Source organism: Ambystoma mexicanum, chromosome 5q (assembly GCF_040938575.1).
Source record: "Ambystoma mexicanum isolate Mex_15411 chromosome 5q, UKY_AmexF1_1, whole genome shotgun sequence".
Classification (NCBI taxonomy): domain Eukaryota; kingdom Metazoa; phylum Chordata; class Amphibia; order Caudata; family Ambystomatidae; genus Ambystoma; species Ambystoma mexicanum.
The window spans coordinates 1,195,120,148-1,195,146,290 of record NC_090933.1 but is presented as its reverse complement, the minus strand read 5'-3'; the positions used below and the strand labels follow the sequence as shown (position 1 = coordinate 1,195,146,290).

The following is a 26,143-nucleotide window of genomic DNA, read 5'->3' as shown; positions in this document are numbered from 1 at the left end:
CAAAAGTCTATCAAATGTGAAGATCACCCAGGGACCCTGAATACTCGTCCCAGTGATTGCCAAAGTATACGAACTGCTTAGCAACTCATTATATATGATCCTGTAAGTGACAAGATTGTGAGAGGAATAAGAATCGGACAGATACCTTGTCTACACATCTCAGTAAGAAGAAAAATATTCTGAAAGTACAGGAAACAAATACCCAAGGGCCTCGGCAGACCCATTGAAGGAACTGAAGGAATTGTTATAAGGACTAGCAAGAGACCGACCATCTCAAGGTACCATATTGAAAAGACTTGTGGTGAGAAGCATCTCGAGGAGAAGGGAGTCGCTCTCCTGGTCTTTTGTTATGTATTAATAGTGGTAAGGTCAGCTTAGGCTAGTTTCTGCCGGATGATGGACTATTGGCTTTGGACTTCACATCTGGCGACGAGCACCCTAGTTTAGTTTTGTTGGGTAGGGTATCCTATAGACTAGGGTTAGTGAGGCGTTTTCTTTATTATGTGAATAAAAGCAAGTTGAACATGGCACATAATAGTCTCTCTCCCTTCTGACCTACCACACTACCCAGACCCCAAAGTGCAGACATTTTGTCAACCGTTCACCTCTTTGAAGCACAGATAAATGTGGGTGAGGGCACACAGCGAAATGTGGATGACAGCGCGCAGTGGAGGTTAAATAAGGGGGCCCATTCTGGTGAGGGTGTGCAGCTGAGCATGGCTGAGGCGGTTTCCACAACTCGACTGTGTTGAATTCCAGGTGAACATAGTTGGGTATTTAAGGAATTTTAAATTTCTGAGGTAATGGTCTTTTCGTCCATGTTTGTGGCAGATAGTGGTCGGGAAGGCATCACATTTTCAGGAAAGACATGTTGGAATCATTTTGATTTGTTATTTATATAGCGCATATGCCCAAGCGCAGGGTATAGCGCATATTTACATTAATCATCCCAACCGAAGTTGGTACTCATTTATTGGCCTCGGAAGGATGAAAGGCCGAGTTGGCCATGCCGGGATTCAAACCTGCGACCTGCAAATCATACACAGATCGCAGCAGCGAGCGCTCAACCCACTGAGCCATCTTCCCGGCATATAATATAGATGGACTTCAATTCTGATATTTTTCTTTTTATTGGTAGTCTTGTTAGCGTCATTGACCGTGAGACAAGTTATTCCATAAAGTTTGCCCATCGATATCAGTATTTTCTGCACTCTTTGTTTCTTTCTTTTTGATGGGTACAATCTGCCCTTTCCGTTGACCTACGGCTCCTTGGAGATCCAGGGTGTAGAGTTGAAATGTCTTCCTTAGTTGTTTAGGCTCCAGAAAACGATAGATAACCTTTAAGGCCCTTCTTTGCGTGTGTGGGAGTCGATGAAGGGTTTTGAATGCTGGTGAGAGTGTGGCAGTACCAGACTAGCAGCACAGCTTTGCATCCATTGAGGTTTGGTTAGTTAATGGATCTTGCATACACCTACCTGCAGCCGCCTAAGCATGATGAGATCAGTGCATAGATAAGGTCTCCTGAGAGATTGAATTCCAGGAGAGGCATACTTCTTTTAAGAAGGTAGAAATATATAAATGTTACATATTTGTGTGCGTACCTTACTATGGTTTGTGTACCTTTTAAGCCATCTTGAAGTACACAAACCATAGTAAGGCACACAGACAAATATACAAATGTAAGCATTTATATATTTATATGCGTACCTTATTATGGCTTGTGTACTTTTTTTATGCCACGCCCATGCTGCAAGCTACGGCCCCAAATGAGCCCCCCCTCCCATGTCTTACCCCACTTAAAGCCCTGCGTAGCACGAATGGCCGCCGGGAGTGGGGGTGCTTACGCGTCTGGTAATAGCCCACAAGGACCTTTACCAACAGCTCATGGCCATTTAGAAGTTAATGCTATTGGCATCCCATCATCGCGCCCTGGGTGCTGATAGTGTTTTTATGCAAAATAAATATGTTCCCTTGCATAGAAGGGCACCCAGGCATGCACGTTGTGCTTGAAGGAAAGCACGGCCGAAGAGAAGATAGCCGCCATGAAAATGAGCGAGGGCCCCTTTTCGCTGTTCTCGGTGGACTCGGAGTGGGCCTGGCGGTGTAGTGGGATGATGTCGGCGTGGGGGGTGGCCTCAGTTATGTCAGCAGTCAACTGGCTGAAGGGAGCGGGTAGAGGTGATGAGCAGTGGCAGGGAGGCGGGCCTAGAATGGAGAATGCTGCATTGCGAGGTGCGGGGGGCAGACGTCATCAGGGGCTTCAGCCGGCAATGTGAGCGAGCGGATTGACTTCATCCGGCACTCCAGGTGTATCTGTGATACAGAAGAAGGGAGCAGAAGTTTGCTGTTGGGCAGCTGGTTAGATGGGTGGAGCCAAAATTCTGTGATTGAAGTTGTCCTTTTTATGATGCTAACAGCTGATTAGCAGTCATATGCTAATTTCCATGTGGGAAGACGAAGTTGTTTGTTTTTGGTTTGGGTCAGACAATGCTTTGCAGATTTCCGAAGTTTTGTCCCCAGTGATGTTGACTCAATGGTTTGTTGCACAGTGGTAGCATCTTGCATGAATTCTGCGAACCAGCTTATTTTATAGTAGTCCAGGTGTGTCCTGTCGTCTGTCTTCCAATGTCCTTCTCGCCCTTCTCTATAGGATCGCCAGGTTTTTATTGCACTACTTGCTGGCTGTTATCTGTTCAGATTGTGTGGTTTTCTTTACTCTGGAGTGGCGAGTTCTTTTAACTCGATCTGTGGATCATTAATGAGGGTTTGCGGGGGTGGTGGGAGTATTCTGGGCATTGTGGGAAGGAGAGGGTGTTCAAGGCTACTTGAGTTTGGTGCTGATGGACCTGAAGACTTGGGTTTATTAGTTGCTTCTGATGCTCATACATGGAGTGGGTATTCATAATGCCCCGGGCACCATAATGATCCACACAATGTGCCAGGAGGAAATGCCAGTCAAGTATTGTATCTTCTGGAAATCTTCAACTGCTGTGATGTAGTGGGAAGGGCACCAGGCTGTTGCGCCAGTGAGGAAGTGCTGGCAGGGTTGCACCATTAAATAAGCCTCGCTGTTAGAGTAGTGTGCCAAGAAGGAAATGCCTATCTGAATACCCGGGCATGCTTCATTTCCCATCGGGGTAGTATGCCAGTGTTGTACCGAATGGAAAAGCTTTTGGTCAACAATATGCCCAGTTATGATCTCAACATTGGGCGCTGCGGGCCCACAGAAAATCACAAAATTTGTCCTTTAGGTCACACAGGTACCTCATTGGGGCACCTTTCAAAAGTACTCGAGGACAGTCACTTGCATACAAATACAAGTTTGTTCCTTCTAGATCTTCTCTGATAACCTATGACTGTGATGTGGGCATTTTCGGCCGGTAGACAATCTGAAAGTTCACTCACCCTATTATATCTGTGTAGATTAAATACACTGAATGTTCCTCAAGGGATATGCCAAAATGAAGATTCCAGCCCCCACTAGTTTTCCAGATTCCTCCCGATGATCCAGTCTCACCATGGCACCAGACTGACTTTGCCTAGATAGCCAGGGCATGCACTTTTGCTTGTGGGCTTTGGATCCTGTGCCCGCTTACCCCACTTGTGACATCCCAAACACTTTCCCTTCCATTCCACAAGCAGATTCCTTTTGGTCCCCCATAGATTCCAGTTAAATTGCATAATCCCAGACGCCATTCCATGACCAGCCAGAAGTAAATAAGGCGTGGTACCACCTACAAGTGACCATCACGGGGTGGGGAGGCATGAGAGTCCATGGCAGGCATGAGTCATTTAATTCCGATCATAAGGGTTAGTTCATGGTGCATCACTCTAGTTCATTTTTTTTATATCCTAAAATTGCAAAAGATAAAAGCATTCACAGTGCTTAAGATTAATGAGAACTCGTATCTCTGTTTGGAGAAAAAGCACTCGTGACAGACCTAGGATCACCATTGCATCGAGAAAGCAAAGGTTAAAGATGGTGAACTGTTCAAAGGCAGCATTGAGATGGGCATTTTAGTGGGTGCTTTTACTGGTAATCAACTGTTGTATTGCATTTCTCTACTGCAAATGTTTTCGGTCTAAAAATTAGGACCTTTGTAAGCAGAACTATTTTGTAATTGTCGCTAAATGGATCAGTGTAAAATTGGCACATTTTTAGGATGTGTTAGTGACCTATTTCAGCAAATTCACACACACACACACACATTTTGAACACATCTTTGATCCATTGTCTAATATTTTATAAGAACGTATATTGCCCATAAGGAATAAGTCTCGCTTTTTTCATTGATTTTATGATAATAACGTCTTGCAAATGTGCTTTTTTTTAGGAGGTCTTATTGGGAAATGAGAGGCAATGCACTTGAAAAGAAGTCGAACTATGAAGTATTAGAGTAAGTATCTACACCTGTGTTCATGCTTGTTACTAGTGGGGTGCTTTCTAAGTCATGACACCCTGTTAAGCTTGTGCCACCCCTTTCAGCTTTGAGATTATGGCGGCCCTATGATGTTCACACCCCCTCTAGGTTGTGCCATCTCATTCAGTTAAAAGGGTATCATGTTAATTTTTATTTATTAAGGAAACCACATCCTAGTAGTCGTTGAGCACTGACCCCTACTTGGAGGTTCTGGTAAGATGCTTTGATTCGCTTGTGAAGCCCCTTGGTGCAAAACTCCCTCTTTCCAGCAGTTTGTACATATCCTATTGCATACGGACTGTGACGAGGAATGGCAGGGCAATCCTACAGGATACATAAACGAATGCAAATCCGTGATATGCAGGTACTGTGAGGATGTTGAGAAAGGGGAAGCAGTGACTGTTTTTGAGTTGGGCTCTTTTAAGTTTTAGTAAGTGTCAGGGGTTTTGACCCATGTTCGAGTTATTATGCTGCAACATTTGGTGCTGTGGGCTCAGAAAATCCAAGATGGCCGAAAAAAGCCCACATTTGCGCCAGAATCCAGGAGAACCGTGCAGTTTTGCGCACACCAAAATGGTCCCCTGACCTGCCACCCACGAGTGCAAAGAAAGATGTCTCTGTTCAAAATCCGTTTTTATTAATGTCAAAAATTGCTAAGATTTTGTTTGGTGTGGGCCCGAAACCACCAAACAAAAATCCAACTATGGTTGAGTGTTTTACTTTACTACAGATCCACATCAATGCCATGTCAAGCAAGGATCATATACTGTCAAGTAAAATCCTTTCCTTTGAAATGTATTAATTCAAGACAGCTGTCAAAAATAGGTGCAGTACCGCATTGGACACTGACCGGCGCTGGCGCTCTATAAATCCTGACAGGAGAGCTGTCTTGCAGAACTGGGCAGTGAACAGAAGGGGGTCTTATGTAATTAAAAGTTCAAAGGACTTGCCTTTCCTGAGAACTCTTAACACCCCAGAGACCCACACCAGGATGCAGGATATCACATGGCCCTGTTGATTTAGAGGGAGGGGACTTCCCTGCAGCCTGCTGGACCCAACACAATAGACCCTTTCAATTGAATGGGGTATGCTGATTTTGGGTGTGGACTGTAAACAGAGCTCTGCCTGGAAGGAGGGACATGTGATCCCTGACTCCCCCAGTTCCTAGGGGCGGGCCAGACAGGACTGTGGATTCATATTGCAGCAAATATATGTTTAAGTTAAATGCTTCTAAAATCTTGTATTAAGCTCACAGAAATGTACAATTTGGGGATCCTGAAAATGAAAAATGCCCTCACGATTTGAGCCCAAATTCCATTTTGTGCAGTGTTCTGGGACCGAACCCCGCTATTTATTAATATTGCAGACACTGTGTTTAGGATAGAGACATAGTAATTTCCAGTAATATGCTCAGGGAAGTGGTGCAGGTCTGTGTACATTTTGAGGAAAAAACAATATGGCGAAAGTCACTAAAAAGCACAAAATGTTGCAATTTTTGAACCCAGGCTCTGAGGGGGATCAGAGTTGGGCGAGAGTGTATCTTAAATTAATCTGTGAAATGTGTATGTAATTTCAACGACGTGTGTATCTGGGAAACCTGTTAGTTATGAAAAATTCATTTTCTAAGTAAAAACAAAGGGGCGTTTCTTCAATAGACTGTAAGACTCTGACACACTATCCCTTATCAAATCAGGTCACAGAGAATCCTTGACCTATCAAATCATGAGAGGGTTGGGCATGCAGAATGAGCCGACCCACCCACTTTCAAAACACATAAAAAGAGACTGCTCGGACAGGCAAGACATTCATTTTCCATTTTCTTGCGGAGCATTTTGCCGGACCACACAACATTTAGAAGGAACATCCAGAACTTAGACTCCAGATAGACTACAGAACTTGAAGCAAAGGCCGAACCCACAAGCTGAGAACTCTTCTCAGCAGGCCTTCAGAATTCAGCAATCCAACCAAACTGTTCTACAGCCGGGCGAGCTGTTGGATTCTTTGCCAAGAACTTTTGCCAGAACCGGTAGCAGACCCAGAAAGCAGTGCTGTATCCAGAGAGACCAGAACCAGAGAGACCCAGATCAGACCACTGAAGTGCAGAGCAGAGCTGACCCAGAGAGCTGTGACTTCAGAACCACCCGCCAGGAGTCCAGTCTAAACCTGATCAGACCCTGGCGGCCTATTTCAAATTCATAGTGTGAGTACTCAGCCAGAACTGTGCAAAACCAATCTCTTAGATAATCTAATTCAAGATAATCTAATTCAAACTATTTTAACCTATTAGAACTGCATCATAAGGAATCGTGTGTGCATCCTGTTTGTCACGACTTCAGCTTCCAGGCTCAGGAGTGGCACGAACCAACCTACCCTCCAGGGTCTTGGTGCCTGCAAGTTAGACTTACACAAGCTTCCGCGACCCGGGCGGGGAAAGAGGGTTAGGGTCTCTGGTTGGATGGGTTCCGTAGCAAGGGTAACCGGTTAGAGGACTAGGGAAGGGGAGGTGGTTAGGGAAGGGGACATAGGATAGCACAATGCAACAGTTGCACATTCACTTACACATTCATAATATGCACAATTCCCCCCCCCCCCACACCCCACAACGAGGGCTAGAGCCAGAAAGAGACTTATCTCAGGGGTGAGTGCTGGCCTTCTGCCTGCGCACTCTCAGGTCCAGAATCCGGAGCAGTGTTATTGCTGAAAAGAGAGTGGGAATTACCATCTGCGTGTTACATCACACACCAAACGTTGCATTCACACTCTCACACTAGAGGTTAAATGCACCCTTAACATGCTCGAGTAGTTAGGCACATACAGCAGCTAAACATTCCCCCTTCACGAGCGGATTACAGCCGCGCATGGCTCCGCGTCCGTTATGCCCAAAGTGTAACTGCCACTAAAGGGCTCCTGCGTAGCAACAACTCGTGTTGTATGTCACACGGAATAAGTTGTAGCCTCTCAGGTAGCCGCGTAGTTATAAACGGCTGTTAGTGGGTTAAAACATGCTTGACTACGCGCTGCGTGGCTCCTATATTCTGCGCCTAGATCAGATTGCACTATTGCATTAGTATTCAGGGCGTTTTCACTTAGCTTTGCTGGAGCAGGGGGACATGAGAAAGTTGGGCGGAGCCCCCCTGCGCCTGCCCCTGACCGCAGCTGCTGGTGGAATCCTTTGACTCTCTACGGTGCATTAAAGCGCTGCGCGTCTTCCCGCAGGTCCGCTTGCGTTGCCTGTGGCTTGCGGTACTTAGCTGAATGGCATGAGGGGCCCAGGTGGAGGATGAATGGGGCGTGGACCCTCGTGAGCTTCCCCTTGCTCGGAGCTCCGGAGAACACGTCTTCTCTGGTTGCTGTTCTGAGCACAAGCCCCGTGCTCTCGGCGATCTCGTGCGCGCCCCGCCCGACGTGGGCTGTAATATGTAGTTCTTGTCCCAGGGGTGCTTGGGAGATGTAGTCTGTAAGCTGATTCTCCTGCAGAAAGGACATAACAGTCTTTTGTACGGCGGTATTCTGCTTATAGAGGCATGTTTCTTCATGGTGCTGGTTGCCATTATTTTCTGAGCCCTTCCCAGCACTGGAATACTATGATTGTTACCTTGCCCCATGACACTGTTGATTCAAACCTTCCAAGCGCATCTGTCATTCTGAAACTGTAATTTCATTTCTGAAAATCTACCTCCACTAAATCGTCAGTATCTCTTGAACCGTTTGTGCTCAGAAAAAAGTGCTGTGAATTGACAGTTTGCTTCATTTCAACCACGTGTAAAAATATCTGTCTTTTGCTTCCATTACTGAATCCCGTTTTCAACCTGATAACCATCCCTGAATCATTGGTAGGGCTGACCTGAACTGATTTAAAGTATCTCTCACTCACCCTGAACCTCTAGAGGGGAAATAAAAGCATTTTCAGCATATTTTTCACTTCATTGCCACCACATTTAAAAGGATCTTGCCTGTTTTAAAATCATACCTGTTTTCCTCTAAGCTCGCTGGGGGGAACTGGAAATTTGTATTGCATTTTGTATTCCTGAGAATTGTGTGCTCCCCTTCCATCTCCTTATCTTGCATAGGGGGGGAGGGAATTGTCAAATAAAAAGTGATCATATTCTCTTTTGTTGAAATCATATCAAGTTTATTTTTGTGCTGCATTTTTCCCTCATTGCTTTCCTTGAAATCATAAAAGTATTTTCTGCTACCTTATCCTTCCTATACTAACTCCTCATTGATTGTAAAGAAGTGTGCTAGGGTCAGATTATCTATTGTTGATCAACATCATGTGCATAAGTGTGCGATCAAATATTAATTTATTTATAAAAGTGTAATATTTATATATTTAGTTTTTCCAATACATTTTTTAAATTGCAAAACAAACATACTTCTTGGCTCAGTGAGATCAGGGGGATTCATAGAGAGGGGCGTTATATAAGGGTTCATCATCCAGAGTATAACTTGTCATCAAAATATATAAATAAGGGCTTCCCTTGAGCAATCCCAGACAAGGCACTGACTTGGTGGGAGTGCTTGATTGGAGTCACTTGACATAAGTCAAGGTTCTGGTTGGTAAAAGACATATAAGTACTTGCGGACTACTCTTCAAATAATAAGAAATAACGCGGATGCACAGTTTTGAGAGTGTGACAACCCAATGGTGGGGTTCTTCAGGTGTTCCCAACACATTGCAGCGATGCTTGCATCAAACATAAGTCATGTCCGTCCGGGGATGCCCTATTGTACAAAAACAAAAGTCCATGGGTGATGGCCAACATAACAATCCAACCTACTCTTAACAAATTCTTGAGCCTCCTGCCTGGCCGTAAGCTCATAAAAGAAATATTCAGAATCCTGGCCCTCGGAAGAATCCACAAACCTAATATCAATGTCTGGCCCAGTCTAAAAATGTACATAAACGATGGTCCCCTGCGAAACCTCCTCCAGGAAAGTCACAGCGGTGTCCTTTCCACAGCCTCTGTTTCTTTTTCAGACCACTCCAGAGTCCCTACAATTCTTTATGCCTCTCTCAAAGGCAAGTTATTCACTCCTTCCCCCACTCTGGATTTCGTCGGTGGCTCTTTTCACCCCCCACCAGGGGTACAGAGGATTCCTCTTTTCATCCATCTGGAATGGTGATCAGAAAGCCCCTCTCTCATCTCCACTCTCTGGATTCTGGCTACTTGCTTCTTCACCTGAGTCTGCTTCCAAGCAAGGAGCTTTAGGGTTAACTTGTGGCAATCCTAGCCTTCGTAAAAGTAGTTTCTTTTCCCAACACTGTGTGTCTTTGGATTGGTTCTGACAGGTCTAATCCTTAAGCCCTCTTCGCTTTATCTCCCTTCATTTTGGGGCACGCACGCTTTCTCTTGTCCTTGGTTTTGGGGTTAGTGGTTCCCTTTCTGACATCTCCAAGCTTTCGCTCTTCTCCAGACCGTACCAAAAACGTTCTTAGTTGGACCTTACCCATGTCTCTTGGTTTCCTCTGAGCGCTCAGTGTTCTCATAGGCCAGTATATTTGCTCCTTCTCCAGCATGGGGTCTGGCATGGATTCACATGCTCATGAATATTCCCCGTTGTCAGGCCTGGAATCCTCGGTAAAGAAAAAATCAGTATCAGTTTCGTTTGTGATCTGTCTTTCTCAGTAGTAACCAATCACTGGTCTCTGTGTCATACTGCCCCCAGCCAATGACTGCCCTCTCCCTAAGCCCCGCCTCTGGCAGCCATCTTCAGATTTTTACCGCACGGTCAAGTGTTGGGAGTCCTCGTGTTTAGCTCTCGAGCTTTTGCTGCGTTTTCGCGCTTTTTCAAAGAGAATTTCTAATTTTTCGGTCAAATAGAGCCTCAAGCTCCACCGTCTCTACATCCGATTACGGGGATCCGTGTCGGATTTTCCTACGCCCCTCAAGGGTGAAGATTTCGTCGAGTTACGCTTCTTGGAGGATTCCAGAAGTTTCTGCGGCCTACCCGAACATGGCCCAGGAGAAAGGAAGCTAGATGCCCGGAAAGCTGTTCAGGGTTTGCCCTGGTTGCCAACTGCAGAATGTGTTCAAGGAGGACGAGCACTCGTAATGTCTCTACTGCCTTCATGAGGACAAAACGCACGTGGAGAAGGACTCTGCATTTTGCAGGAACATATCGGAACGGACCATCAGGGACCGACACCTTTGTCTCTCCAACTGGCTGGAAGGAAGGAGTCCGTCAGGTAAGAAGATGAAGTCCGAGCGGTCTTCTAAGTCCTGTGAGGGCGCCCCGGCGACGGGGGCCCAAAAGAAGGCAAAGCACCGCGAGTCCGTGGGCACCGGGAGTGCCGAACGGTCGGGCTCTTCGGCTGCCAGAGGCAGGGCGCGCCTTCTCCGGCAGCATCAACGACAAGTCAACGCTCTGGTTCGGGGAAGAGGAAATCCGAGAACCCGGGTAAGCTTCTGGAGAGGCCCTGGTTGATCTCGAAGGATTCGTCCGAGGAGGAGCGAGGCGGTGACCCCCCCCCCCAAGGTGAAGGCCTCAAGCACGCCTAAGGCGGTGAAGGCCTTGATTCACCCGGCCAAGGCCTCTATCGAGGGAGTCGCGGCGGCCCTGGCACAGCCTGTGGAGGCTACACCAGTGGAGGCGACCTCGGGGCCCAGAGTCTCCCTGCCTCCTCGGAGGGAAGCCTCTTTCAGACCCATCGAGAAGACCCCCGTCAAGACCCCAGCGGAAAAAGAGGGGGGGCCGGTGGCCATTGTGGACATGAACACAGCATCCGAGGAGGAGCTGGTAGAAGTCTTAGAGGGCCTCGACGAGGGTGCTGAAGAGGCCCGTCCCCACAGGAGGGATCCCGATGAGGGTGATGAGAGCGACGGCGGCACCGGCGAGGGTCCTAGTCACCAGTCGCCCCCGTCTCTTCCGGAGCCGCAGGATAACTTGGCGGCCATTTTGTTGGCAATACAATCCTCATGTTCGGAGATAAGGACGAGATTGCCCTTACCACCGACGGAGGACCCGGAACCAGGCTCGACAGAGGAACCAGAGCCGGGCCCGGCGGGAAGCCCCCCGAACAAGAGAAGACTGATCCATCCATCCCTGCCTTCTCAGCCCTCTCGGCCTGCTCGGCCCTTACCCACGTCCCCCATCCCTGGGGATGACACGGGAACGGACATGGCCACGACTGGTACCGACGGCCTGTGCAGGCTTCAGATGCGCCCTCTTCAAGAGTTCCTCGACTCCCGCTGGATCCAAGCGGCGGGCTGCTTCGAGGACAGGATCCCGCTCAGCGAGACCTTCCGACGAGCGATCTGGTGGTGGGGCACCCGCGCTCATCTGACGGCGGGCACAGACTTTCAGACCCCATTCCACCAGATAACAGTGACGACGGATGCCTCCCTGGAGGAGAAGACGCTCCACATCAACATCCTGGAGCTCCGTGCAGTGTTCTTTCTCCCGTCCCTCAAGGGCAAGGTGGTGAGAATCTTCACCGACAACACCACCACGATGTTCTACATCCGGAAGCAGGGAGGAACCAGATCCCCAGCCCTCTCCATGGAAACCCAGGACCTGTGGCATTGGGCCGTCGCCCAAGGGATGTTTCTGGTGCCCTTTCATCTGGCAGGGATAAAGAACACCATCGCCGAGTCACTCAGCAGGGAGCTGCGCTCGTGCCACGAGTGGGAACTACGTCAGGATCAAGTGGATCAACTCTTCCGACGATGGGGGGAAAACCGCAGATCGACCTGTTGGCGACGGCAACGAACTCCAAGTGCCAGAGGTTCGCCAGCAGGGTTCCCCAGCCGAGGAGCATGGACGATGCTTTCTCGTTCCTCTGGGACGGCCTGTTCCTATATGCGTTCCCTCCGTTCCCGTTGCTGCTCCGACTCGTCAACCAGCTCAAGAGGTCCCGGTGCAGGATGATCCTAGTTGCACCGGCGTGGCCGAGGCAGATCTGGTTCCCGGACCTTCTGGATTTGTCAGTGTCCCCACCAGTCAAGCTGCCGACGGACGCGGATCTTCTCTCCAGAGAAGTAGGCGCCATACTTCATCACGACCCGGAGTTGCTGAACTTGCAGGCCTGGCTCCTGCACTACTAGAGTTTGGAGGGTACGATATCCCGGCTGACTGCAGAGAGGTCCTTGCAAAAGCCAGGGCGTCCTCAACTCTCAAGTGCTACGGACATAAGTGGAAGAGGTTCTCTGTCTGGTGCCGTGCACAAAAGATTAACCCTCTACGGATCACGGCCCTTCAAGTGCTGCCGTACCTACTGTTGCTGGCCAAGGCTGGACTGGCTCACGCCTCCATCAAGATACATCTGGCTGCGATCTCCCGATACACTAGAACCACAGGACGGGCGTCCTTGTGGTCCCATCGCCTGGTGAAGGAATTTATGAAGGGACTGTTCCGATCGTTCCCGCCGGTGAAGGCCGCTGCCCCGGCGTGGGAGCTCATCATGGTGCTGACCAGGCTCATGGGGGCGTCATTCGATCCCCTGCATTCGGCACCGTTGAAATTCCTGTCGTGGAAGACTGCGTTTCTTGTGGCCATCACCTCCGCACGGCGAGTGGGAGAGATCCATGACCTATCCTGAAAGCCTCCATTCTTGACTTTTCACGACACCAGGGTGGTGCTGAGGACGCACCCCTCTTTTATGCCCAAGGTGCCGTCGGACTTCCACCTCAACGAGCCCTTGGTGTTACCTGGTTTCTTCCCGTCGCCTTCGTCACCAGCCGAGAGAACTTTGCACTCGCTGGATGTGGCTAGAGCGCTGAAGTTCTACGTGGACTGCACAAAGAGTTTTCGGAAGACATCACAGCTTTTTGTGAACTTTGGACCTGTGAACCAAGGGAAGGCTCTCTCGAAGGCTTCCATTTCCAGATGGCTCTCCGGCTGCATCACGCACTGTCATCGGTTGGCTAACAGACCGTTGCCTGGCCGTCCGAGAGCCCATTCGACCATAGCTATCGCTGCGATCACAGCGTTCTTGTCTGGTGTGCCCCTGCTGGACATCTGCAGGGCTGCTACGTGGAGGTCGATGCACACCTTCACGAGATTCTACTGCGTCGACCGGGATTCCAGGGAGGAGTCCAGGGTCGGCCAAGCGGTGCTGCGCAACCTGTTCGCCTAAGGTGAACCTGGTGAGTAGGTAAGAACTGCTTAATGTTGAGTTGTTGATGTAATTCTTAATGTTAAGCCTTTGCCACCTCCCGTTGGTTGTGCATGTGTGTACTGCTATGTATTCTTATATTCATGAGCATGTGAATCAATGCCAGACCCCATGCTGGAGAAGGAACAAGTTACTTACCTGTAACTGTTGTTCTCCAGCATGGGTCTGGCATGGATTCACATGCAAACCCTCCCTCCTGCCCCTCTAAGGCTCTTCACTTGGTCATACTGCCACTTTGCGTGCTACCAAATCTGAAGATGGCTGCCAGAGGCGGGGCTTAGGGAGAGGGCAGTCATTGGCTGGGGCCAGTGTGACCCAGAGACCAGTGATTGATCAGAAACGAAACTGATACTGATTTTTTCTTTACCAAGGATTCCCGGCCTGACGACGGGGAATATTCATGAGCATGTGAATCCATGCCAGACCCATGCTGGAGAACAACAGTTACAGCTAAGTAACTTGTTCCTTCCCCTGCCTTTGGGTTTGCAATGGTGTCTTTCTTTCTCTCCACCACGCACACTGTTTCCTTCTAGTTGCTGAGCGTATGTGTTCACCCTCGATCTCCCCCTTTCCCATGTCCTTCGTTTTGGGGTTGGTGGCTCTTTCTGACCTCTCTAACGTCCTGGCTGGCGTCCTTTCCCTCCTCTGTGCACACTTGTTCCTTCCAGATGTAAAGAGAAATGCTCTTCTCTTTGCATTTCTCCGCACTGCATTAGGATCGTTGTTGAGTAGTTGATATTTATTGCTTTCCTGCCAGAGGTCTGTCCTCCTCTGGATTTCCTTCAGCTCATAGTCCCTGCGGAGGAACTCTGTTCTCTGGTCTTCCAGCCTTCTTCGGGGCCCCTTGGCTAGAACTATGGAATGGGCTCCACCTCTTGCAAATCACTGGTCCCAGTGGCCTGGCCTCTGCCTAGAATCTGGAAGATCTTTTGCTGGGTAACTGGCTAGAGGCCTCCCTCTTTAGTCATGGGGCGGCGAGTAGCCTATCTTCTTACTCTGGTCCTGCATGCTTCACAGGTCCTCTCTTGCTTCTTTTATACACATTGGCTAGTGGGTGAATTTGTAAGCCAGCTCTGGATTGGTCCGTTTTAGGGCCAATCTTTCGGCTCTTCTAATTTTTTGATAAATGGTAAACTGCCTTTCTTCTACTCAGCTCCAGGTTCCGTGGAAGAAAATATGTACCATGCCCTCGGCATCATCAAATTCCTGGTGGCTGTGTTAGCGCTTCCGCAGTGTTATGCAGCGCTGTGTGTTCAGTGGAGTGAACAGGTGCGAGCCGGCCGCTGATCATGTGGGCCACGGGAAGCCTGGAATCCGCCTTTGCCTCTGGTATGCAGGGTGTATGATTATTATGTGAAACACTTACGATCTGTCCAGGTCAGAGGACAGGGCGTCCTGGGATTTGTAGTCCGGTTGGTGATGATAGAGTGTCCGGAGTCCTTACTGGGGAACACCCAGGGCTTTAAGTGGGGTAAGAAATCAAGAAGGGGGCTCAATTGGAGGCGTGGCTTGAAGGATGGGTGTGGCCTTAAAAACGTATACAAACCATCGTAAGGTACGCAAACATTTTATATATTTATGTGCGTACCTTACCATGGTTTGTGTAGTGTGCAAGCCATCTTTGTGCAAGCCATCTTTTATGAACATAGAAATATGAAACATATGTCACAGAGGGAAAGGCCGGGATCTTTTCAACTGTAAAATCACACATTCTCTGTAAAGATCGTTGTGCACTGGGCTTGCCCAGTCTTCACTGGCGTGGCTCACCACCCATTAATAATCTTTTTCTTTCCCACTTTCTATTTTATTTTAAAGTGAAACTATTCCGGAACAGTTTCCTTTTAAAATAAAAGTATAGGAACAGTAAAACTTTTTTAAAAAAAATAGAGGGGCTCCACTCCCAGCCGCTTGTAAGTGATTTCAACCCAGCACTCCACCTAAGTCAATGCCTAGCGTGTGATGCACAGCTGGAACCCTTAATTATTTATTTATGTCTATAAATTCTTTTATTTCTGAATGATGTACCCTTATATCACGCCCCTCTCTTTTTATCCCCCTCCCCGGTCTCACTGAACCAGGAAGCAGGCTGTTTGCAAAGTTAAAATATTTATGAATTTGCACTATAGATATATATATATATATATCACACTACTTTAATGGTTCGCCAATGATCACCAGTGGGGTGATGTCAAAATAAATCTCTTTAATCAGAAGGAGTAATGATAGAAAATCAATGCAGCATAGAATAATACTTTGTGTAGGTTCAATCAAAAATGAAATGTACTTACTCTTTCCCCCTGCACACTACTCAATCCCCCCAATATGCAGTATCAAGAGATGGAAGGAGAGAAAACAGGTTTCAGGAATACACACTCAACAAATACAGTATCAATCCCAATTTCCCCCAGCAAACACAGAGAAAAACAGGAATGATTGCAACTTGTCAAAATAGTTTTGAATGTGTCTTTGAATGAATGGTAAAAACACTAAAATGGTTTCAATACTAGTGGGAGCCGCTTTGTATAGTATCGGACAAACACTAGCAATGATTATTGAGTAACTAGCAAATTGGAAACTTAATTCTGAGTGTTAGGGAGAATTCTCTGTTTAGGCTGAATTTCCTAACCTAGTGAGTCCCCCAGCAGCTTTGCTGGATTTTTGGGGTTTATTTTTTTCTCCTGCCAAGAGTGAGACTCTTTTACCCTCACTCTTGAACATGATTTGGGTGTGTTTCTTTGAATCTAGATGTGTTTAATGGGCTATGGGGTCTTTTACTCCATAGGGCTTCATGTGTTTTTGTGATGTGTGTTACGCAGCACCCTCAGTGCAGTGACACAGGGGTGTCATAGTGACCCCCCAGTATAGACTCCATACCCTGGAACTGACTACTGTCTCCTAGGGCATGTAAAGTCACCATTGACTTTTACTAGTCTTAAATTCTGAACAGAACCAGTACAAACCATCATATTGTGGACGTACTGGCTGGGGCAATTCGATTGCCCCAGGGTCTGTTAGTCGAGGGGGCACGTCTCCGTCCCCCCTGATCGAGTTTTGGCTGGTGGCAGCGGATACTACTTTTTATATTCAACCGCAAATATTTTCCTATGGGATTTCCCATTGTTTTAGGCTACTATCTTTATTTAATTATTTACGGTAGCCTCGAATGTACCGCCGGTTTATTTAATTAATATTAATTCTCCGGTTGGTATTTTTTGCCAAAACTTGATTCTAAAATGGCGTTTGTGTTCTCTTGTGTGACTCCAACCCAAGTCGAGCCCTTTGTTCCACTTTTTGGCGGGCTTCTCCACAGAAGCCCTCCAAAGTGGTGCCACTCTGTCTGGGGTACTTAGATGGGGTGGAGGGGAATTTAGGCACCTAGGCAACTCAAGTCGCACGTCCATCCTGATTGGCCCAAGTGGTGAGCCGGCCAGCTCACCACTTAGCATGTTTGAGTGACAGCTAGGCTGAATGAATGGGGGTTTGCTGCATAAAAGCAGGGCTTTGGGGACTGGAACTTCAGAAGTAGCCACAGGACCTAAGAATCCGACGAGCCGACCTGCCACGACACCACCACAGCAGGAGCCCTGCTGGACCGTCTCACCACTTTTCCCAACGACAGAGGAGAGCTCCCTTCGGAGAGTCTTCTTCCTTTGACTGGTGGGGATAACCAGTTTCACCGTCTTTTCACCTTCCCGACGTACCTCGTGGCCCCCTTGCCTGTGCCAAGCACCCCGGCAACCGGGATACCACGTTTTACCACGACTGCGAAACAAAGGTACCACCTTTAACCGGAAAACTCAGCGGATGGTTTCTTCCCTGGTAGTGCAACGACCTTCATCTTTCCTCCAAGTCGAGATCTTCTCTTCCCCTGGACGACAACGCAACTTGCACCCACTACCAGGAACAACTGCCACCGCTGGAGGATCCTTCCCACTTAAGGTACCGTGCCCCGCCTGGCTTCTCTTGCTACCGACTGTACGGGGTAGATTTAGCCCCCGGCTTTCGAACCTGGTTTAGCCTGGGACACCCTGGCTAAACTTTCCTAAGCCTCTCTAAACTCTTTTTGAACTCTCTAAGACTTTCTAAGCCTAGAGTAATTGTGTGATCTTGGGCGCATTTGTGCTCTGCTCTCTCTAAGAGTGGGCCCAGCCTTTGGACTTTGGTTCACCAGTGACTTTTGCTCTTCTGCCTTGCTAACAGTGTTCCTGAACCTTAGAGTGGTGTACCTTTCCATATTCTGTCTTTTTCCCTCCCTTTCTCACAAACTTATTGGAGTGCCATCTAGTTAAGCGCTCACCTCTGTATGAAAATAAGTGGTGTTTTACAGTGACTTATCTGATAAGGAAAAAGGGGTGTATATATTATAATAGTAACTGTGTTTAAAATAGTTTACAACAAGAGTGCTGGAGTGTTTCAAACAGTGTGTTTTTAAATAAATAATTATATACTTTGATACCAAAGCTCTGGTCAGTGTTTGCTTGTATTGTTGTATCTGAGTGCCTATTGTGTATACTTTGCATACTGCCTAACTCTTGTTGAGGGAAGTCTGACTGCCCAGCCACAGCTACCAGGTAAATCTGGGTGGTACAGACTGCTACCAAGTGGGTTTACTGCCAATACCTGTAGTCTTAAATCTTTTGCAGTGGTCCCTAAGAGAACTGCACGGGTTTCTGCCTAACACTGAGGTCGGATGCAATGAACCGCGGTTTCACACGTGAGGATGTTAGTTTCAATTTGCAACTTAAATTTCGTTTCTAGCATACACGGTGAAGAAGTTATGAAGGTTTTGTAGAGTTTGTTTTTTTTCAGAAAGAGTCAACATTTGTAAAACAAGGTTGCGTTTTTTTAAAGTTACAAACTAAGTTTTTTACACTGGGGGGACTATGAAGCCACAAACTACACGACAGCACAGCCACCAGCCCAGCGACGCCTCTGGATGGTTTTTGCCCGCTGAGACGCTTGCCTTTCTTCAGCAAATATATTGGCGCAAAGATGATTTTAACACTACTATTACCAAAGGACTATAGGGCAAGAGAAAGATTCAGATAAGACAAGATATTCTACAATGCAGTTCTGGATATAATAGAATGGGTTTGGAAAAGATTACTTATGGATAAGATATTTGCTAGCGACAATCCTATGCTATGGATACTCGCTACCACTGTTTGGAATGGACCCGTCAGCGATCTGTTCAGGGATACTTTCTGGACTGGAATTCTGCTGGCACACTGGACTGGACTTGAGGCGCTCTGGTCTGCACTCAGCACGGCACTCTGGATACTGCACGGCGGATTGGACTGGATCTGACGGGTTGGTTCTGTTTCGCAGCTATCTGGTCACAGCTCTGCTCTACTGGGTAGGATCTCTGGATTCTGGCAAGAATTCTTAGCAAGAAAGCAGCACAGCTCAGCCAGGTTGTTCTTTTGTTTCGTTATTTTGCTCCCCTTGGAGGTCTGGGATAAAATCTGGTTTCAGGATTTATTGAAGGCCAAGCTGAGAAGGGTTCAGCTTTGGAAATGGGCCTTTCTGCTTTCAATGTTCTGGAGTCTGGAATATGGATTTATCTTGCAAAGTGCTCCGCCAGCAATCGGATGGTGGATGAATATCTGTCTCTAGGTCCTAAGCTATCTCTATTTATGTATTTTCTAAAAGGGTGGGTATGCTGGCTTCTACTACTAGGCACACCCCCTGGTATTCTATTGGTTAGGGTCTTTCCTCTCCCCTGATTTGAGAAGAAAACAGTTTTATTATGACGCTGTATTTTATGATCCAGGGAGAACCTCCCCTTTGTTTCTGTTCATGAAATCTATTTTTCATAGAAGACATATTTACAATTTTACAAACCTGCTAGCAACAGCATATTTATATCCCATATTTGGTGGAACAAATATTCATCCTGCCCCGTCTCGGTGAGAGCTTGGGTCTAGATTTGGCAATTTTTCGCACTTTTGGTCTGGTACCCAATGTCAGATTTGTCCACATTTTTACACATAGGTGTGCATGATATCTGGGCATAATCATGTGAAGTTTCATGTTTCTGGCATCACCACAATTGCTACAAAACCACAAATTATGTAGTCATGTCCCTGAACATAGCAGAGTTCTGAGTAGTTTTAAAACGTGACCAGAATTTTCATATTAACAATACTGTAATTTTACAAATTTTTACAATTTTGCACAGTCCTCTGTCAGTCCTTTTCAAAAATATACTTTCTGTGCTTTAAGAATACACAACTGTCTGTCCCCACCCCCAAAGTTTTGGTGGGTCAAGAGCAATCCCTGCCCCTTCCTTCTGGAAGGAGTTTCTGACAGTTGCATCTGCATATCATCAAGGGAGCCTTTTGTCTCTCCCCAGAGCAGCAGAGCAAAATCTCCTCCCCTCTTCATTAACACCTGACTGGGAGTTCCTGGCCTTTGATGAGAAGCAGGAGAGATGCCTTTTGTTGAAGCAAACTGTGGAATTCACTGTCATCAGAGGTTGACTTTAAAAATCCACTTTATTTTCATCAAAGAAAAATTTAAACAAACTTACATTTTCAAAACAGGCCAACAAATCTCTAATTCCAGTCTTTTAAACATATAGATTAAATGGTTGCAACCTATATTGCTTTTGATGGCAAGTCACTTAATTCCAACCAAGTGATTCTAACTGCATAAATTAAGCTTCCAATGTAATTAACTGACAGCTGTCACACAGGCGGCCAGCGGTACTGCGCCCATTTCTGACAGATTTTACAGAGCAGCACACTTTTTAATGTGGATATTCTTGTGATGGAATCTGCTTTTCCTGACATTGTGTGCTTCTGTGGATTCTTTAAATAAAGTGACTGGTAACAACCAGCAAGGATGTAGGATCTTTTCAGATGTTTGGGAACCATTATTTTGTAATTTCAGCAACCAAGGAAAAACAGATTTCAGAGCCCTTCTGGGTTTCCTTGCAATGAAGCACTGCCTTTCATGTAGTTTCCATTTTCACACTGTGGGCAGCCCAATGACAGGTTTTAGCAGTGTGATCACCTGTTCCACCACTGACAAAGTAGATTGGCAGCCATCTTTCTGGTTTCACAGCGCAATTTTCATAGGTTTAGCACGCATAGGGCTTTTTGCGGCCATTTCGCTGGTTCTGGTGCCACCAGCACACAGTGAGGTCGCAGGGCAGAGCCTAGTGGGTCAGTGCATCCCACACGCTCCCGCCCACTTCAAGCACTGGCCACATCCAGGAGCTTGTTGCATGCAGAGAAAAACAGTGAAGAAAGGTAAGTTGTCTGTTTTCACAGAACCTCTGCAGGCAGTAACACTTTCCAGGGTTTGTCACATCCTACAGGACAGTCTGACTGTCTGCAACCCACTGAGGACGACCGTGCTGCCATGATCACTGCAACTGGTGCTTGCACTGAGGGTCCACAAAGGCCTTTGACCAGACAGGAGTCTAATGGGGTAAGTACTATGAGGGGCATGGTTTCAGGGGGTACAGTGTCTGTACATAATGGATCAAAGCCAAAGGTACTCTGAAGCATTTCACCTTGGTGCTGTGGACTGGGATCAAAAGACCCACTCATTGGGCACTGAAAGCCTTTAAAAAAAATAATAAGCCCTCCCCGAAGCATGCTATGGATGCCTCCAAAAGGGCTTCGCTAGCAAACTCCTCCCCTGGTCATATTGCTATGAGGTCGGCTACATTTGGGTATACACTTTCCCAGCATCTTTGCTGCGAGCAATGCTGCGTGGGGCATTTATACCCCAAACTAACTGGCATTAGACAGAGTGGCATATGACGGAGCCCACAAACTCTACCACCCTCCTTAATTACTGGACGTCTCCACACAAACATCTGTAGTGAGTCTGTGCTAGTATGATGGCATGGACTATGTCCTCAGGGTGTGGATTGGTTGCTGGCGTGGACTCTGTCCTCCAGGGTGTGGATTGGTTGCTGGCGTGGACTCCGTCTTCCAGGGTGTGGATTGGTTGCTGACGTGGACTCCGTCCTCCAGGGTGTGGATTGGTTGCTGGCGTGGAATCCGTTTTCCAGGGTGTGGGTTGGTTGCTGCTGTGGACTCCATCCTCCAGGGTGTGGATTGGTTGCTGGTGTGGACTCAATCCTCAGGGTATGGATTGGTTGCTGGCGTGGACTCCGTCCGCCGGGCCAGGGTGTGGATTGTTTGCTGGAGTGGACTCTGATCTCTAAGGTGTGGGTTGGTTTTTTAAGTTGTTAAGATTCCAGGCCATGGCAGATTATTTTAAAGTCCCCATCGGTGAACTCAAGCCTCCAGCTCCTGCACCGCAGTCTAACGCGACTCTGGTGATTGGAAGTGCCTACTCTGGTGCATCGCCTGGTTTAGCAGTTCACAAAGTGACCTGTACCGAGTGCTGGGTCTCCGCAGAGCCAAGGCCCAGGACTCGCCCTCGGCTCCTGAAGTCTCTCTAAAGGGGTACAGATACCAAATCCAAGCAAGGAAACTTTCAATGAGGAAGGGGAGGAGGATGTCAAGGCATTCCATGACAGGATCGGGATGCTTGGCAAACGCCTAATTCGTTGTGACCCAGTAACATACTATATGAGGCCTTCCATATAGGCCCTGGGCCTCCGAGAAAGCATGCCTCTGCCCTCATCTGCAGCCTCATCCCCCAGTGGTATCTGCATCTTTACTAAGCCCTAAACCCGCATGATCATACGCTCCGTTCTCCTCACTGTCACTCCTCATCAAGGAGGAGAAGCTGCTTCCTCCACCATAGGCATGCAAATGCCCCCTTGCTGCGAGACAACTTGCAGTATTTTCTTTCGACACACAGGTGGATTTCAAGTGTTGGCTTCTCGAGGCCAAACCGGAATCTCAGGTTATTTTGGAAGCAACAGCGCCCCCTATTGATAAAGATAGCCGAGGCACAGCCCTTGGTGCCAATGAGAGGAGAGTGGCTGGACCTCTGGTCCAGTGATTACCAATGCATAAAGGATTGACCACCACCATCCTAAACTTCTAAACGGCTCTGAAGACTCTACCCCTCAAGGAGCACCCCAGCTCCGCTGCTACCCTTGCACCCCTACCTGTAACCTCCTGGGGCATCCCCTTTTTACAGCTCTCTGTTGCATCCCAACTAGGTTTGCGCTTTATAAATCACAGGCCAGAATCCTGCAGGCCTGGATTTTCCAGCAGGAATCCCCAGATGGAAGACAGGGAAGAGCTTGAAGGACAGAAACGCCCTCTGCCACCGTTGGATGTTTAGGCATACAGCAGCCCAGAAGGGACCTCAGGGATGTCTAATCGCTCCACCAGCTTTCGGCAACGTTCCACGTTTCCTGAACCGCAGATCTAGAATGGCTTCCTCTCTCCTACACACACAGGGGAGTCATATCCACCAAGGCACCACTGTGCACCTTTTTCAAAATTTTGGTGGCTCTACAACCAGGAGTGGCCAACCAAGCTCATTTATTTTGGGAAAATACATGCTCTGATGTGGATGAGGGTTTCTGAGATGACTGAGACCATCATCCAGTCTAAACTAGATCCCATGCAAACATAAGTGCCTAAAGGAGTTATGCAAAAATCTTACATGACCATAAATGCAATTTAACACAAACAAATAAAGACCATAAACAAAAAGGCTGGGTCACAGATTTATGTTATGTTACTTTGAATTTATATAGCGCTTTATATATCATTGTGATGACCTTAAAGCGCTGGTAGGTTGAACGCCCTCGGGAACCGCAGTTCAAGTTAGTAGAGAGATAGTGTTGTAGGGTGCGTCGGATATTTGTGCATGGTGTAGACTGAGCAAGCCCTGTCATGTAACGGTGCTGTGAGCCCTTTCACACCCCCAAGAGGCTAACCTGTGCGATCCTTCCAGTTGCCCATCAACAGGCAATATCGGAACAGCTCAGAACCTGCTGTGCTGGCCTCTCCAGGGACAAGAGCAAGATGATACGTGTTGTTTACTTGCCTCCAACCCCCTCACACAAAAACTCTATAAGGTTTTCCAGCATCACTAGTCCTGAAAAAATGGACCGTCTGCTATAACTGATTTACACAAATGTATAACAAGTTTATTATTCAAATAATTTAAACTGAATTTAAACAAAAAACACTACCCTCACCTAACACAGTGTAGTAAACATTAAAAAACAAATATAAAACAAATGTAAAACATCAAATAACTTATTTATACGACACAAAAGATATCACATAACACACAAAAAAATCTCAATGTGTCACTAAAACAACAAGCATCCCAACATGTTTCTGTTCTTAACTGCCCAGTTCAGGCGAACATTCTTCAGGGGATAAATTTAAAAGCATCCACTAATCTCTTCCACACCGTGTTGAAAGGGTAGATTCAGGCACCCAAGAGGGTAAAAGGAAAACAAACTCCAAGCCTGTAAAAATAAAGGAAAGGAGAAACCTAATGAGTTCCAAAAAGGGAAGGAAGTACTACAAAATGTAAATGGTGGCATGGCACAGGGATTATGCCACACTCACAAGGGTCCCAAAAGGGTACACGCAGATTTACCTTTAAATGGTGAAACTTCAAAGCACGTCACAGAATGACAAATTTGCTGGTTTCCCTCCAAATGAGAAATCAATACTTCAACAAAGCGTCACAGTCCGCTAGAGTATCGCCACACCTAAGTAAGACAAAACCAATAAACAGAGACCACATGCTCTGTTATATCCAGAAATCACACTGGCTTCAATACCATTGCACATAAAATCAAGGCTCCAAATAAAGTAAATTACCTCCACAAATGTAGGGATAAAGACTGCAATTCACAATTCAGTAATGAACAAGTTGAAATGGAAACATCCATACCATCAAGCAATAATACAGAGTCAATCTGGAAAGCAATGGAAACATAACAGTAAACACCATTTATCTGGCATTACCAAAACCTCAGCTAACAACATGCCGTCAACATGCACTAGAGGGCAAACAGAAGGGGGTGCTTATATTTCACACACGTGAGGAGGCCATGCATTATCTAATGTGTAAAGACAACTACTCAGCGTCCATGCTGTCCAACCTCCACAACGTCAAAGAAACGCAGAAAATGGATAGCCACACATGTGTAAAAAAAAAAAGTGTAAAATAAAATGCCCCAACCACCAAATAATGCAAAAGGTGTCCCGACATGGAGACAATATCATGCACAGAGTCACATCCAAAGGCGAAAAGCTGGTAGCGTGCTCACCTATACACCCAGAGGGGTTTATTCACTCCACTTGCAGCATTTAAACATACTCGGCCAGCACTCGATTCAGAGGAGCCATGGCTGCTGCACAATCTCAAAGCATCTATGGTTGCGTAGCAACACAAAGAAAGGACTCTGTTAAAGCGTCTATGGTTGTGCAGCAACACAAAAAAAGGACTCAACTTCTCGAAGTTAATCAGGAGTACAACAACCAAGGGGGCCATATTGGAACAGACCCAGGATCAACTGGTGTAGAGGAGTTTAGTGGACACTCAGCGCATCAAAAAGATGTAAATTGCACTAGCTTCATCAATTGAACTAAAAACCAAATTGTTTACCAAAATTGGGTGCCCACATGGTATATGCATCACACAATGTTCCAATATGGCCCCCTTGGTTGTTGTACTCCTGATTAACTTCGAGAAGTTGAGTCCTTTCTTTGTGTTGCTGCGCAACCATAGATGCTTTGAGATTGTGCAGCAGCCATGGCTCCTCTGAATCGAGTGCTGGCCGAGTATGTTTGAATGCTGCAAGTGGAGTGAATAAACCCCTCTGGGTGTATAGGTGAGCACGCTACCAGCTTTTCGCCTTTGGATGTGACTCTGTGCATGATATTGTCTCCATGTCGGGACACCTTTTGCATTATTTGGTGGTTGGGGCATTTTATTTTACACTTTTTTTTTTATTTATTTATTTATTTTTTACTACACATGTTGTGTGGCTATCCATTTTCTGCGTTTCTTTGACGTTGTGGAGGTTGGACAGCATGGACGCTGAGTAGTTGTCTTTACACATTAGATAATGCATGGCCTCCTCACGTGTGTGAAATATAAGCACCCCCTTCTGTTTGCCCTCTAGTGCATGTTGACGGCATGTTGTTAGCTGAGGTTTTGGTAATGCCAGATAAATGGTGTTTACTGTTATGTTTCCATTGCTTTCCAGATTGACTCTGTATTATTGCTTGATCGTATGGATGTTTCCATTTCAACTTGTTCATTACTGAATTGTGAATTGCAGTCTTGATCCCTACATTTGTGGAGGTAATTTACTTTGTTATTTGGAGCCTTGATTTTATGTGCAATGGTATTGAAGCCAGTGTGATTTCTGGATATAACAGAGCATGTGGTCTCTGTTTATTGGTTTTGTCTTACTTAGGTGTGGCGATACTCTAGCGGACTGTGACGCTTTGTTGAAGTATTGATTTCTCATTTGGAGGGAAACCAGCAAATTTGTCATTCTGTGACGTGCTTTGAAGTTTCACCATTTAAAGGTAAATCTGCGGGTACCCTTTTGGGACCCTTGTGAGTGTGGCATAATCCCTGTGCCATGCCACCATTTAAATTTTGTAGTACTTCCTTCCCTTTTTGGAACTCATTAGGTTTCTCCTTTCCTTTATTTTTACAGGCTTGGAGTTTGTTTTCC

At 46.8% G+C, this 26,143-nt stretch overlaps 1 protein-coding gene across 21 annotated transcripts in view; it reads left to right on the top strand.

Moving 5' to 3' along the window:
* PTK2 (protein tyrosine kinase 2) overlaps window positions 1–26,143 on the top strand; it is a 1,463,565-nt gene that overhangs the window by 829,927 nt on the left and 607,495 nt on the right. For all 21 annotated transcript variants that reach the window (XM_069621702.1, XM_069621703.1, XM_069621697.1 and 18 more), the window contains one exon: window positions 4,335–4,397. In XM_069621702.1, coding sequence (XP_069477803.1) covers window positions 4,335–4,397 — 63 coding nt within the window. The remainder of the gene's footprint in view (window positions 1–4,334; window positions 4,398–26,143) is intronic.